This window comes from Parasteatoda tepidariorum, chromosome 11 (assembly GCF_982258835.1).
Source record: "Parasteatoda tepidariorum strain Cologne lab strain chromosome 11, Ptep-v5.0, whole genome shotgun sequence".
Taxonomy (NCBI): Eukaryota; Metazoa; Arthropoda; class Arachnida; order Araneae; family Theridiidae; genus Parasteatoda; species Parasteatoda tepidariorum.
Window position 1 is genome coordinate 73,185,784 of NC_141765.1, and position 18,805 is coordinate 73,204,588.

General features: G+C 27.1%; 1 protein-coding gene across 2 annotated transcripts in view; it reads right to left on the reverse strand.

The window, feature by feature from the left end:
- Positions 1 to 3,587: 3,587 nt before the first annotated feature.
- The window catches only part of LOC107451024 (WD repeat-containing protein 48), a 77,011-nt gene continuing 61,793 nt past the window's right edge, over positions 3,588 to 18,805 (reverse strand). Inside the window, exon 19 of one of the 2 annotated variants that reach the window (XM_016066990.5) lies at positions 3,588 to 4,064. In XM_016066990.5, coding sequence (XP_015922476.1) covers positions 3,882 to 4,064 — 183 coding nt within the window. In that variant the 3' untranslated portion in view covers positions 3,588 to 3,881. Of the gene's footprint in view, positions 4,065 to 15,285; positions 15,395 to 18,805 lie in introns of those variants that run through there. The other variant, XM_016066991.5, reaches the window with a different exon arrangement.

The following is an 18,805-nucleotide window of genomic DNA, read 5'->3' on the forward strand; positions in this document are numbered from 1 at the left end:
TTAAAAATATCATTTTAAATTAATAACGTAAGAGAAATTTCAGCTTTACTAAGTTCATCTTCACTTAAAACCTTAGAAAAATTCTTATATGGTGAAAAATGTTTACAATACCAATATTGATCACTGTCATCCGTATTTAAAGCAATTATTACCGTCTTACGTAGCTCTGAATTAACCAATTCTTCACTTGGGTTTTCTTCTGATTTAGGTCAATTTTCTTCCTTATCGTAAAGTCAAATAGGTCCCTCCATACAACGACGTTGAATTAACTGTTCAGCAGTGCCGCCACGTGATGTAATATCGGCAGGGTTCAATCTACCTGGCAAGTGGCGCCACATGGTGACAGAAGTTATCGAAGGAATTTTTTTAACGCGATTATATACAAGTAATTCCCATTTTAAATTACGCTTAATTCAACTCAGAGCGGTGGTCGAATGAATAAATTTAAATCAAAATTGTGATGGCACGTCTTCGGATCATCCTGAGGGATGTTTTTCAGACCGTTGCAAATAGCCCATTGTGCAGTTCTAGTGCGGCGTAAATAAACTACAACAATCCGTAATCCAAGGTAACGCGATTTCTTCTTTCCCACAGAATTGACTTTAATTGTCTCCTCAAAATGTTTAAGTATCTTTTTTTAACTCGAATTTAGTCTGACTCATCATGGGATCGGAGATACCTAAAAAATCAAGGCGCCATAAGTCAGCGATTCCACTATCGTTGAGAAGAAGATAAGAAATAAAAAGAGAGTTTCATTCGTAATTGTATGCGTATTTGCATAAATTACTTCCTTATAAGCTGTTTTTGAGCTTCTTTTCTATACACACCAGGCCTGAACTTATATTTATTTTTCCTGTCAGTATTTTACAAGCTATATCTGCTCCGATTAATAATTTTATTTCTTTGTCAACAGGGTATTTTTTTTACGTTCTAAATCACTAATATTTAACTCTCTAATCCATGGCCTATATGGAATTTGTTTAATATCAGAACATTTATTTTGATTAAACACTTGAAATTTATGTTTACATTTATGATCAACACTACTTAATACAATACAAATTATGAATACTTTCAGAAGTTTCTACACCACCGAACAATGATTGTTTTAACTTCACTTATAGGTTTTAAGTTCATATAATTGGCAACATTGTTACACAAATAATTACGATGTGAACCCTGGTCCACAATTGCTCTTATTAACTTATAATTCTTACCATTAAATATTTTTACAACCAAAGTTTGGAGCAATACATCCGTGAGATTTATTTGATTACTTAAGATATTGGTTTTATTTTCGTAATTTTCTTCCGGGGAAACATGATCTACCTTATGATTTAGATTATATGGGCTTAATATTTCAAAATGTCTAGTTTTGCAAATAGAACATCTAACATGCTTCGACCTACAATGATTAGCTCTTTGTCTTTTTTTTAAAACAAGCATTAGTTTTCTTATTATATCTTTCTTATTTTCTAAAGACATAGAAGCTGATTCCTTACAACTCTCTGATGCATGCGACTTATCACAAAATATACATATATAATAATAATCTACTTTTTTTTGACTTAATATGTTTATTTCTTAAATTAACTATTTGCGGTAAATAATTCAGACGAAGTAGGAACTGAATACTTATTTTTATACTTATCTAAATTATTTCTTTTGGGGATATATTTATTAGATAAAAATTCTTTTGAAAGTTTTAGTTTTGATTCAGTCTCTACTTCGATTCTTAAGAGAAATCTGCTATTAAATCTAAATCAGACTTACCCTTTTTTTCAAACTGATTTTTCTGTCGTTCGTAAACTACTAATAAATTCGATGGTACTGTTGATTCACAACTAATGGATACAAGAAATCAAATTACTTATCTTGTGTAAGTTCAAGGACTTGCAGGTCTCTTAATTTTCCTTGTAGTTCATCGTATAAGACTGATAAGTCAGTTTTTGTTTTGTCATCAGTGACCAACTTCAATAATTCTTTGATAGAAATCTAGATTAATACTTTCGTTACCAAACCTCTCCTTTAAATATTCCACGGCTTGCTTATAATGTTCGGCAGTAAGAGGGGACGTTTCTAATATTCTTATTGGTTCGGAAGACAGCGTAGTGGTTTGCAGTAAATAGGAGAACTTGTCTCTATCATCCTTTCTCTCGTCTTCGTTAATTTTTTTCAAACTGATTCCAGAAAGATTGCCAATTCCTTGGATCTCCATCAAACTCAATTTAATCCAATTCTGGTAACTTATAGTTGTTCGTAGTGGCACTCACTTCTGAAGCGTTATTGATGGCATTGCTTACTACTTTGTTCTTGGCCGCGAATATCTTATTTGTTTTAACTTTTAGAGCTGAAAACCTTTCATATTAATCCATTTCAGACTCTGCATGAGTTTCAAATGTTCGTCTTGTGATTGTCGTAATAGACGATTTTTCTCCGTAATCCGTTCCAAATAGATTTCTATTTCCAAAAAATCTGGATTGATATCTGCTATGAGAGCTTCCAACTTATTTGCAGTTCTAGTAAAAGAAGTTCGTAATGCTATACGAGCCTGTTTAGAAGCCTCCATCTCAATTTATGAGTAATTGTAGTTATTTCGTTGGCGTCGTACTTAGTGCTTTCGTTTTTACATTTATTCGTAATGTATCGTGCTGGCAGGGATGCCATAAATTGTCACTGTTTAAAAGGTCCAGGATGATACCAGCACTAATTAACAACATATTTTATTGACAAAACAAAATTAGCAATGGTATATGATTAACAAGCAGACAAACTTACATCCAAATCTCATACTTAAAAGGAGATTAAAATAAAAGTATTTGAGGGAGGTTATCCAATGGAGAAGCGCATGCGCTAGCGTCAAAGTTTCAGTTCTGATTTTAACTTACTACATCATAGTTGGAACTAAAATTTATAGAAACAAGAAAAAAAAAATAGTTGGATTTCCGATTCTTTTTATTTTTACAACAGTAGCTCTCAAGTTTTATTTTAGATAACACTAAAACAATGAACTTTTATTATTATTCCCAGATTCAAAGTAGGTGCAATTCATGAAAAGAAAAAAGAAATTAGTTGGGATCCCTGGTTTTTCTACAATAGATCAGGGAAAAAAATTGTATTTATGTTTTAAATAACATTAAAATATTCACAATCGTATAATTTATTTTCTGTTTCAAAACAATTCGAAGGAAAAAAAATAGTAAATAAAAACTAATAGCTCCACAGCAAATTTAAAGAGCCCAACATCATCCAAATCATTTAAGCATATCATAAGATGACTTGGAAACTTGCAAAGATTTGAAGACCCCAATCCTGCAAGTAAACTGACTTTTGGCAAACCGTCTATCACTAAGAAAAGAGGATGCCCAGCTATCAGGTGGCTGGACAAAGTAGAAAAAGATTTTGTCACGTTAGGTGTCAGATATTGGAGAACAGTGGCCTTGGATAGACAAGGATTGTGGAAGTTGACTCGGATAGCCTTGGCTTGTTCTAGCTGAAGTTCTGCAGTAGTTATGATTTATGATTCCTGATTTTCTTACATCAGGAAGTTCTGAAGCATGAAATTTTTATTTATGTTACTAGAAATATTTTCAGCCAATTCATTTATTGTTTCTTAATTTTATAATACAATAAAAAGAACAAAAATATCACAATGTGTCATCAGTTTCACAAATTTCTTATTTAATGATTGAAAGAATATAAATTTTTTTCAAACAAAACAGTTCTTTTGCAATTGGAAGTTAAACTTTAAAACAATAAAATAACATACAAAGAAATTAAAACTCAAAAATAATATCACAAAAGTAACTAAATGCTTTTTTTTTTTTTTTAACAAAATTCATAACAAAAGGAAAAAAATTCATAAATGTTCACAGGAGAAATCAAAAGTGCTGTCTTCCAAAATTATGAACGCTTTTAAATAAAGCTCTTCTCTTTTTTAATAATAAATGTTTCTTTTTAGTAAGCTTTTTTACTTTATGCTGTAATTTACGCTTAGCAAAACGTAAAGAGCATATTTCACAATCAGTATTTGATTTCATCGTTGAATCCACTGAAATAATCATCTGAAAGTAAGGAAAGAGAAACAAAACATGTTTTAGTAAATTTTAGAAACTGAAGACATTTGAGTATTTACAAAAACTAGCATCAACTTTTAAATATAAATATTTAAAATACTAGAAAAGCGGAACATATAAGCAATGTCAAATATTTACAATAAACAATTTGAAAAATAACTACACATATTGCACTTTGTTATGCAACGTGACACAATCACATCTCTTTTTTTTTCAGTCACAGAAAAACAAACAATTTTTTTACTTACTTATATGAACAGAAATTAACAGATAAAAAAATTGATAAGAGGGAAAATTACTATACAGTAAATACATAAATGATCACATGATTATTAAAAACTTGTTTATACACTTTATAGCATTAAAAATGAGTATTAAATTAGTTCCCATTAACACATGGAACTATATAACTAGAATAAATTAGTTAAAATACATTAGTAAATTGTTGCTAATGAACAAAAATCAAACTATGTTTTTGATATAAATGAAAATCGCTTGTTAAAATAATTACAATTTTGACGTATTACTTGACAAAATAAAGTGGTAACAATAATTCATTGTTTTAAATCAGTTTCTAAAAAAAATTAAGATGCTTTACATAACTGTGATTGCTACACAATATTTACAATAAAAAGATATCTACACAGGAGTCTGATTTATGGTTATAAACATACAAAACCTATTTGAGACTCATTCTTTTTGTAGAAAGAAAACAAAAACTTTATGTTTATAACCTTAAATTGAAACACCAGTGTAATTTATGTGGTAAAGTATCTTGTAACACATTTTTAAAATTACAACAGTAACTAAAACAAGAAACTATCAGCACACTTTTGAACTTTTTAAGGTAACGAGGCTGCTCTTTAACACAAACAGGCAAAATTCCAACATCAAAATTTTAAGCATCCTATGACAGTTGGCATTGCCTTACTAATTTTCTGTTTTTAGTGCATTATAAATGTTTTACATAAAATCAACAAACACAGATATTTGAGTATTTTTATAAATGGGTTATATCCAGTTAAGTGGACTAAATCTTAATAAATCTTCCTTTCTCCAAGTTCTATATAGTTTGGTACACAAGGGTTAAGACCTGTTAAAGTAAATTCTGCAAAGTTTTAAACCAAATGACTAAAAACAACAAAAGTAAAAGGAACTAATCAAAACTCACTCATTGAGTGTATCCTTAAAAAGTTAATTTCAGTAAGAGACCCACTTAACCATGTAGCTAGAAAAAATTTAAGTCTTATATTTCATGTAGGTACTTGAAAAATGAATGCTACTGCACTATAAAAACTTGATATTTTCGAAAAAAGTTTTAGAGCAATAGGAATTTAATTTTAAAAAGTTCAACAAAATTTTTTATTATTTTCCTGTTTAAAATAATAACTTTCATATAAGTTTAAAAGAATAACCATTTGAAACAAAGCATCACTCTTTTAAAAATTCTAGTTTTAGTGAACTAGAACTTTCTATTTCTAATGCTGTTCAAAGCATTCAGTGTCTCCCCCTTTCAGACATTTCTCTAAAATTTAAAGCGGAAGTAAAATCTTTGCTTTATCATTTGTGTAATAAATTTAATTGATTCCCCACCATGATATATTAGTAATTGAATGGAATATAAAAACAATCCGATATCACTAATCTAAGATTTTTTTAAGAGGCAAAATTTTTCAAAAAATTACTTAGTTTCATTTTTATTTTAAAACCATTTTATTGTAGGGGTCGTCTAAGACAGCAGGGTTGGTAGCTCAGGTAATTAAAAAAAATATAAATATTAAAGTCAATTCACTGAAATGGAAGAATGAAGCTTCAAAAATAATGAAAATTTTCATTATTATTTCTGACTTAAGAGTAAGTAACTTCAGATATATTCATCCAAAATAAAAAAAGTTCTTCAGCAATTCAGTATAAACCACACAAGTTCCTATATAAAATTTAAGGTCAAATGGCTTTACTTTGCAAAGACTCATAAACTGAAAACTTGAGAAGTAGAGACTTTTTGAAAGGTCAACACAACTGTGTGCTAAATTATGCATAATTTTAAAATTATGAAGTGGGAATTACTTGTCCAGTTGTAAAGCCCAAAAGAGAGTATATAACCTAGCAGACAACAATAAATAAATAAAGGATAGATATAAAGATGAAACTAATAACAATATATTCTTAAAAGATATTTTAAATATTAGAGAGAACCTTTTGTCCCCTCGAAGAAAAAATTAAAATAGATCATATTACACCAGTATAAATAAAGAAAAAATAGTAAAGTTGTCCAAAACCAGAATTTCCTAATGGAAAAAAAAAAAAATGAAGTTTTTTTTTTCCTTCTTTAAATTATCTTAACTATAGATCATCAGTTCTTAAACTATAACTGATGATTTTATTATAATTAAATTAAATTATTGAGGAGGAAAAAAAAAGAGCTGGATATTTTTAATAAAAACTATGGATATTTTTAATAAAAATTAAGTTTCTATAGTTGAATTTAAGCTAACCTAAAATAGGACATCTTAATTTTGATTTATACATTGAGATACATAATTAGATTATACAAATAATGCATTTTTCTTTTCACAGCACACATTCACACAGTACACATTACATTATGATTAACCTAGTTGATTTTTTCCCATCTCGCATCCTATTTCAATTCATATTAATTTAAAATTTGACCATTCAAAGCAAGTAAACAATCATTTTTCAAATAAAGCAGCATACTTTTTTTTAAAGGGTGAGAAAACACTCAGAATTTTAAAATACACAAACTAGAGTGGAAAGTAAAATTATAATAAAAATTGATTAGTTTTCTAGCAATAGAAATGTGAACATATGAACCACAGCAGATTAAGCATGTCTTAAGCCTCAACTTCTGAAGTTCTCAAACTTTTTGTGTCAAGGAACCCTTTAACGAATTTTTTTTCCTTCAGAACCCCAATCCTACATTGCCTTTTTTATTTTTTTTTAACAATTTATTAGTTTAACTATTAATTATAAACATTAGTTTCTTGAATCATTTCATCCTCTGTGATTTTGGACCAGTGTGCTTTACAAACCATATTTTTTAAATTCATGAAATATTTATAAAAATTTTAGTTTCTCAAATCTTTAATGACACTTTTTTTTCACAAACTACATTCCTTTCAGATGAATAAATAACCTGAAAAAATAAAGATATAAAAACAAGACTAATTATCTGTATAAAGCACACGAAATTATGAATTTAACTTAGAGTAAGAAGTATCTTAAGTATGCAAAAAATTTATTTTAAATATTGCACACTGAAATTTTAAAGATTAAAGAAGATACTTGAAATTGATAAAAATTCAGTGACGTACTGAATTATTATCATTTTTCATAAAAATAGCTTTAAAATCTAGCTTTGAATTTAAAAGTTAAATTCCGAAATCAAAAGCAATGCCCATCTTGGTCCGAAATATTTTTTTGATATGCATCGGAAAAAAAACTTGCTTTGTAATGATAGGATTAAATAAATGGCAGAAATATGTTTAGAGCTTTTCTGGTTATTTTAGGATATATGCCTTAATTTTTTACCCAAAAATCACTCAAAGGCATTTCTTCAAAATTTTTAAAACAAGAATTACATTTGATTATAATCAAATACTCATTATCAAGTGTAAACCACATTTTAAGCTTTATCTCAATATTATAGTGGTTTTGCAACCATTACAATTTGGTATTATACACAGGAAGATATTTCAAAAATTGACTTTTAAAATGAAGCAAATTTTTCAACGATAGTGTACTGCACATAATTTTTTACTTTTTTACTGTTCTCAGTTGAAAAGGAGAAGAAAACATTTCAAAATTTAGCTCTTTTAAGCTTTCTATCCAAAAGTCATTTAACATTGAAAATTTCAATTTCGTCATTGGCAGAAACTAATACACCTAACAGTTTAGTTATCTTTTGTAAACCATTCAAAATATTTTTCTCTTCTTGTACAAGAAATAAAAACATTTTCCTTTTTTTTTAGGGAATAAAACTTAAATTATACTTCAAAACAAACAGCCTTTTATGTCAGTGAAAATATTTAGAATTCATACACATTAGAACAAAATAATGTAACACGATTCCTACATCACTAAATTGAGAAATTAGGCTCCAGCTGTAACTATGAACTGAAACTATTTCAATTGGAATGAATGAATATTTTTTATGAATAATTGAAATATATGAGAAGATTTCTTTACGTGAATGTCTTACATCAGCAATAAAAAGCTAAACTTTTCTAATAAATGTATAAGATTTCGTTTTAAAAAAAAATACAACTTTTTTATTTATAAACTTTGGCACTGATCATCATTGTTTAAAAAATTTATTTTCACTACATTCACAAGTAAACTTTAAATAACAAAAAGAAAAAATAAAGTATATATTGCAATTCATAATTTTGAAACTGTGTATTTTAGGATTGTTCTAAACAATTATTTTTTAATATTTTTAAACCTCTATTACCCAGCTTTACACAGAAATAAATGTTATTTTTCGTTACAAATACCATATGTAACACTTTTTGACCTTCTTACTTTTTTTAGTATGTTGGCAAAAATTGGAAGGGGCTAACATCAAAATTTTTCTTATGGATACTTTTACTCTATATATTTATAAATATATATATTTATATATACTCTTTCCGAAAAGGTTGGCCACATTTGCCCTTTTTATTTCTTCCACTTCATGGACCAAACACACAGAAAAATGAGAATAAAGCTTATCTAAATATTGTATGTGCACAAGAGATTTTAAACAGTAACACATCATTTATAGTCTGAATCAATACATGTTAAAATAAAAGCTTACTAAGCAAACAATTATTAAATTTCAGTTAACAATGAATAACTACTGAATGTAAAATTTTATAAAATATAGCTAAAAGTATTATAACATATATATATATATATATATATACAGTCAACCCCGGTTAAAGGTATACCATCGATTCCAACCAAATCTATGCAATTAAGCGGTTTATTCGATTAAAAGGGGATAGCAATATTCAATCTTGAATCTTGAATTTTTGCAAAATTTTACTTTTTAATGGTATTCAATGCATAGTAAAACATTTTGATTAAATAAACTCAGTTTTATGATTAATAAACAATTATAATTAAAACTGTCTGCGTTAGCATCATAAAATATAAATCTTATTTAAAGTTACATAAAAATAAATCAATGTTGGTGATAAGTATAATGTAGGTACTAAAGTATTATTTGATTCCTTCTGAAAACACGTTGAATGCTAGAGGGTCACCGATGACCGGCATAGAGTTTGTTCGTAGCGCCACGGGGATCACCGGTGACCGGCACAGAGTTTGTTCGTATCGCTACGGGGGTCACCAGTGAAGCCAAGATTATTAGAAACACATAATTTGAGTACATTTAAATTTTTTTAACATTATTATCGTTACTAAAATGGCTCGAAGAAATGCAATATAGAACACACAAAAATAGCTTTACTTATATACCCAGAGGTGCCAACTTGCTCCTTACAGCGAATAAACATTTTCAAGTGGAAGTTTATTAATTGTGATTCTTGGTTTAAAAAATTCAGTTTAGTAGATTTTTATCCGCCACTATACTAATTCCTTGCTTCATATAATTCACCACTTTTTTCAGATATGTCCCCCTTGATAGATTCCCATCAGCTACCTCAAATATACCTACCCTTCACATAACTTATGGATACTTCCACGGAGAGGAAATGACTATTAAGATGATCCTTGACTCGGGAGTATACCATACACCAGATTAAACTAGTTCTCTAGTCATTCTGTAAGCCACCAATTACCTCCTTATGCCTAATGCCAAAAGTCTTAGTTGCCAAAGGCAAAATAGATAGATGCAGAAGTCAGATGCCAGCTTCGCGGGTAGGTACTTCGCAAAACAACATATCAAGTCAAATTAGATACGTTGTGGCGTAACACCACTACAAATATTAAATACCAAATCAGTAGTATATAAGACACATTAACTTGATTCTATCAAGAGGCACCTTTTGATAGATGAAAGTTGATATAGTCGATTTATAAATCCCCACATTGGTGACCTGCGGATGTGATATGAACTCGCTAACATGATGGATAGTCCACGTTAAACAGTTGATTTGCTTAATATAAATTGCTCAAAGAGAAAAAAAAGATCTGGTGAAGTAAATAAAGTCTCAAAGTAATAAACAATATAAAAAAAATGAGCGAATTGCATTAAACAAAAAAGGGAGGAAAAAAAATGAAGAAAAAATTTAATGAGCAAAAATGACATATATATAAAAACAGCATGAATCAACTAGTGGTATTCGTTCATCGAATTCTATCACAGATAAAATTCTGGAAGGGGAGTAATGTGGTGTAACTACCACTACAAATATTGAATACCAATTCACTAGTATATAAGACATGTTAACTTGATTCTATCTTGATTGAGGTACCTTTGATAGATAAAGGTAGACATAGTCGATAATAAATTCCCTTCAATGTCATGCTAAACCTCTTGAAAAACTAGCAAAATCTGCCTAATATTTGCAAATTTAGTTTGTAGTTATTTACTGTTTGGTCAGACGGGTAAGCCATGTAAAATTAGCAATGCATTACATGTGTTAATCTTCGAAACTTGAGAAATTCCAAATTAATGCGCTATTTTAGTTAAGGATATTTTGAAATTTATTGTTTTTAAGATTCATTGTTTTGCTCTTTTCCGATTCATTTAAATCATCCCTTTTTACTCGCAACTTGCAACCAATTCAAAATTATTCACTGGATTAAGCAATTATTCTATTTAAGAGAAAGAAACTCTGCACACTAGTGTGTTAGGTGTCTGAAACTTTTCTTTTTCTGCATTAAGAGGGGACTATAAGTATTAACCACAAGACAAATCACTCTATCCCTTTTTTACATTCTAAATGATGTGTGTGTGAAGTAAGTCACGGAAGGATAAAAACCCCTTTATTTACTTTAATGTATAAAACTGGCAGCAAGATTTGATTAATTTTTCAACTCTACCCCAAACACCTACTAATGAATAAGAAGTTTCTATTGAAATGACCACCTATCGTATCGTTACCTTAACTGAAAAAGGAAAATTCCATTTTAGATGGTGAAACATTTCTCAAAAAAAAATTTTTTTCTTTTCATTTCAGTACTACTTCTTTATGCAATTAGGCGGGGGCAAAAAACAACAACTTAAGCCGCTTAAACGGGGAAGTTTGACATTAGTTTAATATAAAATGATTTGGCTTTATTAAATTTTACTCATATAAGCGGGTTATTCGATTATCCGATATGCGATTAAGTGGGGATGACTGTATATATATATATGTAGATATTTATAATCTATCAATATATATTTATGTATTACATATGTAATATATAGTGGAAAGTCCCATATCCAAATCGCTAGGACTTAGGCAAGTCTAGAAAATAGATTTTTCAGGTAAACAAACATTAAAATATCGTTATTCAATAAAAAATAACAAATAGACGTTAATTAACTTCAATTTCAACAAACAACGAAAAAATCCATGTGGTTGTGCTATTTTCACAGCTTTTGTTACAGATTTGCATGTTTTTCAAAAATCTTGATATTTTAATGTGTCATTATAACATTCCGCAAATTCTGAATCACACATTTAGTAGTAGTTTCCTTTTTGTAGAATTACCTTTTGATGCACTTGATTTGTGACGATTTTATGATTCAGGTGGTTTCGTGGATCGCATTTCAACAGTTTGAGATTTCCACTTAGTTTTTCAAATGTAATTTTAATGTAATATTATTACAATCTGCAAATTTTGAATTGTGCTTTTGAATAATCACTTAATGACCTGCTTTACTCATCACAATTTCATCTTAATCTGCAATTCTTTCAAAATGTGAATTTTTTGAGCACTCTGAAATTGTAATAACCTTATGTGCTGTAATAACCTTATGTGAGAAAAATGTAAGCGAAGCGAGAGTAAAATATTTTTTCGCGATGTAGTGTAATGACGGTTTTTGATATCTAATTTTTTTCATATTATAGTGGAAACCTGACAAAAATCGAACAAAAAAAAATAGTCGGGTAAAAATCATTAAGAAGCGAAAATTAGCAGAAGAAAAGTAGAGGATTCTCATCCCTGCATATTTTGCTTAACAACTCACAAATGTAAAAAGAAAGAAAAAAATTGATTTATTATTACTTTTTTTTTGTAAAGGTAAGAGTTTTGTTTATTTTGATTGTTAAAAAGTGTCCGGAAAAGAGACCCTTCTGGTAAACGGATGTCCGGATATGGGACTTTGTACTGCATATTATATATACATACATATACAATCTTAAAAAAATTATCTCCACAAAACTAAACATATTAAGATTTTTAATGAGGGTATAACATGGGTAATATTGTATATTCAACTTACTCACTTTTTTATATAAACTAGTTAAATCAATCGAGCTCTAATAAGAGAAAAATTACAATGAGAAATGCTTTTATGTAAGATATCTTATATATCATACATTTAGAGTTATATAAGATGCATTTCAATAGGAAATCAGAGAAAAAAAGCATCAGAAAATACAGCCAAGAAAAAGAAGTACAAAGGAAGAATAGTCTTGAGATAGAAAAGCACTTAGAATAAAAAAAAAAAAAAAAAAAACAAGGTCACAAATCAAAAATTAATTTTTAAATACAAAATAAAAGATTGTTAATGTATAAGCAGAGATTGCTTTCATAAATAAGTCATAAGATATTTAATAATAGTATTAGAGATATATAATAATTGATTATAAATAATAATTGATTATAAATAATAATTGATTTAGAGATTTAAAATAATTGATTCTAAATAATCATTGCATTATTATTTCTATCGAATTTTTCTGAAAATATGCATAGATATATTTTTAACAAGAACCTTGGAATAAGATCCAGAGCTAAATCCTATTTAACTCTTTACTTTTTGTGTACTTTAAAATATTACTTAAACTAATGTAATGTAAGCATTAAATCATTTAAAATACACAATACTTTTCATATAATTTACAATCATAAAATAATGCAGCTACTAAATGTTCACAAATATAAACGTTCTGTTTCAGAGTCCAAGCTTTTGATATTCAGTTACTAAAAGGTTACAGACTACTGATTTTTTGCACACTGTTAAATTAGCATGTTCCAAACAGATGTTATTTTTAAGATAAAAAATGATTTCTTTTAAACTTTTTTTTATCACAAAGGTGGTTACTCCTAGAATTTATTTCAATGAACAAGAAAAGAGCATAAAAAGTTTAGGGATGCACAACTTTTGGCCTATGAGCTACATGCGGCAAGTCAGCTGCTGAAGTACGCCACAGGGTGGCACCTGAACATAGTGAAAAATAAAATTTTTACCTTTTTTGAAAAAAAAAGAAAAAAGAAATCAACACTTTTAAACGCACTCAAACTGTGTAGATTTCATCCCAAATCTAGGCAGCTTTTTTGTCGATTATTGTTACGGATTTCCACGGTCTTTATATTTATAACAAGATACTATTGTGACACGGACATTTCGAAATCAAGTTATTTTTTATGAACCTTGTGTTCATTTTATTAATAGAGACTTTGTGATTGTAATTTTAGCAGTTATCATTGGATTTAGTTTCTAAAGTTTTGATATTTTTATTATACTATAACTCTCACACATAGAATTGTGCCTTTTAACATCTCTTTTGATGTTCTTTATTAATGCCGATTTCATCATAAATCCAAGCTGTTTTTTAAAGGCTTTTGTATCGCAATTCCACATGGTTTTAATACTCCCAATATTTTTAATATGTATATAGGCACTCAAATCACACATCAAATTGCGCACTTTATTTGTGCCAAGTTGATTACAAATCTAAGGAACTTTTAAAACTGAGGAATTTATTTTTATTCTTTCAGCAGTTATTCCTACACCTTTTAATGTTGTTTAGAAAATCTCAATATTTTTAATACATTATTACGACTCGCAAAACCCGAACTGCGCATTTTAACTGCTCTTTTAATTTCCGTTATTTGTGCAAATTTCATCATCAATCTATTAAAAGATTGCTTTTCTGGCAGTCATTGCTACTCATTTTCACATGGTTTTTTGAAAATCTCTATATTATTAATTCAATATTATACAACACATAAAATTTTGAGCACAATTAAAAAAAACTATATATTTTTCTAACCGTTTACAGCTTAAAAAACAGTTTAAGATTTAATATTCATAAAAATAATTTATAATTCACTAAATATAAATGTCCTAAATTTGAAAATATGTTCTCACCTAAATGCTCAGTCTTATTTTGCATTATAGTGTGTTTGTCTTAAATCAATTTAGACAAATATAAAATTTCTTTCATCTAAATATTAAATTTTGATTAACATTGTTCAATTAAGTATTGATTTATTTTACTTTTACTCTATGAACGTTATAGTTAACTTATTTTTAAATAAACCTTTGTGATGTGATAGAAAAAAAAAAGGTTTTTCTCTATCTTTATATTTTTTACAATAAATATAATTCTTGATAAGAAAGAAGAATTTTTCTTCTTTTGAAAGCACCAGCTTGGTATTCTTCAGGTTTAAATAAATTTTAATATTTGAAAGCATTTGAGTTTTCACAAATATATTACTAAATTGTTTGACTAAAAGAATTTAAGAGTCCAAAACTTAGATGTTTACATAAAAATAGCCATAATTCCCATCGACCTGTATAAATACTAGGGTATGTGGACTTTTGTTGATCAATCTGCTGTGCAAGTGGCCCGCCCTTCACTCAAAAAGTTTGTGCATCCCTAAAATCGTTGGTCAAACACACATTGTAAATAAATAATTTTTCTGAAAGAATAATTAGAAAGTATATGGCTGACAAAAATAAAAAGTGAAAGTAGACAAGAAATAAAATCCCTCAGTTAGGTAAAAATAGGCTCCTTTAGGTAAAAATAAAATTTTAAATACACTTTTAGAATGGTTTTTTTTTTTTTTTTTTTTTTTTTTTTTTTTTTTTTTTTTTAATATTCTGTTATCAAATAAAGATTTTAAAATAAATTATTTTTCATCAAATTCAAAGGATATTTTTTGGAGAAATAATAACATTCAAAAAGATAATTTAAAAAGGGGCAATGAGTTTAAGTTTCGATTAAAAAATGATGATTAAATATTCAATTTAATCATCACAACTATATTGTGTCACTTTACATTTCATTGCGTAATATGTAATTAAAATATATTTATTTGATAGCTCTGTAGTGTAACACCAAATCATTTGAACTTTTCCAAATGAAATGACGAACAGTTCTTAAATCCATATTAGGATCCAGTACCTACAAGAAAATAAAAACTACATATAGAAATTACTATTTTAGTATATATATATATTTCCATCTATAGAGAAAACAAAAAATATGCAATTGAAAACAATACAGTAAAAGCTCAAAGCTATTAGCCATAATTTTTTAGATAATTGAGCATCAAAGAATCTTTTGCTCTATTAAATTTAATTTTTATAATTGACTAATAAATTAAAATCATTATTTTTTTATATTTTAAAGAAATTGATTATTGAGCAATTCAAACATTTCTATAAAAATTGTGAATTTTTTAAAAATTATTTAATTTAAAGCATGTTTTAAAAATTTAGGATATCAAAATTTTCATTTGTATAAAATTCAAAATTTTTTTTAGAGCTTTTTGAGAAACACTACACTGTAAAACATACAGGAATAGGATACAGGAGATGTGAAGGGAGAATATTTTTGGAGGAAAAGAATTTTCTCCTGAGAAAATAAATATAACATTTCAAAAAAAAAAAAAAAAAAAAAACATAAATTACATGATGATATATGATATTATATGAAATGTAGTTCATTTATCATTTTCAAATGGAAAACAATTTCAAATTAGGTATATTCACTATTATACATCACAATAACAAAATAACGGCAGAAGTATCTACTTTTACTTGTAATATCGAATTTTTTCATAGAAATATTTTTTTCAAAGAACATTGCTGCTTTTTTACTGAAACATTTTTAAAAATTGTCTAAAAAAAGTTTTTTTGAAATTTATAAATTGGATGTATAACCTATTAATTTAACAGCTTACTTCTGTTACTAATTGTACTTCCTGTAGCTAACTATTTATCTTAAACAAAACATAGACTACATATTAATTGACGAATTATAATAATGAATGGAATTAAGTTATAATTACCAACATTTTATAAAAAGATTAAATTGTTCTTTTTCTCTCATTGTTACTAAAATAATAATTATAAAAGACAATAAATTTACTTTTAGCACCATGCTGTAAAAAATTGTGTTTGAATTTTTTATTTTTATAATTTGGATTTTTTTTTTTACTTGAGCACACAGAAAATTAATTTAAATAATTCAATTAACATTTTTAAACCAAAAGTTTCTGGCATTTCCAGCACTTAATTTTAAAAAATAAAACATTGTAAAAAAACCATGCTTTATATAAATGAAATTAAGTATGTATTAATAAAACTCTAGAATTTTTGTTATTAATCATAAACTTGAGAAATACAAAAATTAACTTTTGAACTACGATTATTTTGTAAAATAGATGAGAATGTGAAATTAATATTTTTTTCTTCAATTTAATCAATAAAATTTTGTTTTTACTTATTTTGATAAAAGTTAAGGCTATTATGAATTTTCAATTTCCTCTAAGTGTACTTGAAAATAGTTACTTTTTTCCTTAGTCCTAGTACATGTACTTTTTACTACTTTTTGTACTTTTCACCTTTCAAAATCAGAACTCTTTATTCTTACTTAGTAAATGTTTTGAGAACAATTTCCAAATTTTTTTTCTTTATTTTAATTACTATACAGCTATTTTATCTTGAATAACAAATCTTAAATGAAATATATTATTACTTTTTAAATAACATGATCAAATTTATTAATTGTTTGCAATTATACTTATTCTCAATGTATTTTTGAATTTTTGGGATAATTAATTCAGAGGCAAAAGGCTATTAATCATATAAATATTGGCTAGGAGAATATTCTCAACATTCTCTTTGGATGAGAAGATTCTCAAGAATCTTCTCTAAAAGATTATTTTACAAAATAAGGATAAAAAGTAGATTACAAACATTACACTACTGTTGCTCAATCCATGAGTTGAAAAACTCTTATTTTGTAAAGTAGTAGTGGTTTTTGGGAATTACACAAAAGCAACCACCAAGCAGGAAGTAGATTTCAGTTAAACACTACTGCTGAAGCAATACTATCTTCCTTTAATAATTTTAAAATAAATAGACCAGAATAAATTCATATTTTAAACTCACTTTTTTTTAAAAAAAAGTTAATTATTTTAAATTATATTTTTTCGGTAAATTATTTTATTAACAATATTTTTATTAATTATACAGAAATGAATTTTTATGAAGCAATTTTCAATAAAATTATTGTATTTTTGCAGTACATAAGAAAGTCACTAAAGGCATTAGTGTAGAAGTATGAAAAATGAGCATAGAGTTAAGATTGTGAGGCAATCTAAAAAGAACTGTGCAAGCAGTTCCGGCGACAGAAGAGAAATAGCGAGCAGGGGGCAAAACCTTTTATAATCCTAACAACAAAAGCATTAAAAAAATATAGAACTTTTCATAAAAACCTAGGACAATCTTATAAGTGGTTGGTTGCAAATCAAGTTACCAGAATTAAACAAAAGATACGCAATTTTATGTAATTATTGTAACGAGCTCTACTTAACTTATGAACAAAGAAAAACCTTTTTAATTACTTATATTTTGAACAATATGCCATGTGACATCTGGAACATCATAATTCCTTATTGCGTTTTAGCAATACCTAGTAAGTAAACTCCCAGTTTGAGAATCGAAGTTCAGTTCATCTATCGCTATCAATGAAGATGTTTGCGTTTGAACATACTTCGTAATTAATTATTACCATTACAGCTAACAGATAACATTACACAATACATTAGTTTAAAAGAAAATAAAGTGTTTTTTCTGCATTTATATCACTGAAAAGAAAAAGTAGGCAATTCAATATTTTAAATTTTGAGCATAAACAAAATAATTAGTACAAAAAAAAAAAAAAAAAAAAAAAAGAAAGAAAGTAAGAAAAAAAAAAAGAAATTTATTTAGAGTCAAAAATTTCATTTATATTTATTTTGAATATTTTTTATTAACAACTAAATAAAGATATATTGATAATAGAATACGGTTTTATCAAAATAAGTAATGTTTGGACATAGAAACTCAGTTATTTTAACCTACGCTTTCACAGAAAAAGAAGTAGCCAATTCCAACTCTTCAGGTTAGAACACAAACTTATTGGTACAAAAAATCTCATTCAAAAATAATTATTAATTTTAAGTCACACATATTTCTATTCATATCATCTCATCTTTTTTTGTCAAATAGTAATTTTAAACCTAGGCTTTTACAGAAAAACAGTAGTCAGTTCTAACTTTTATGTTTGAAATACAAAAGTTTCAGTTAAAAAAAATTATTTTAAGCCTTGTATTTTATTTAGATAGTCTTATTTCATTTATTTCTGTTTTTAAACTAAAATTGAAAATAAAATATTGTTACACGAAAACACATGAACATAGAAACAAAGTGATGGTGTTTGTCAATAATTTTAAGCATTTTTTGACTGAAAAGAAGCAGCCAATTTAATCTCTAATTTTGAGCACAAGCAACAAAAACTGTTGGTACAAAAATAATAATAATAATA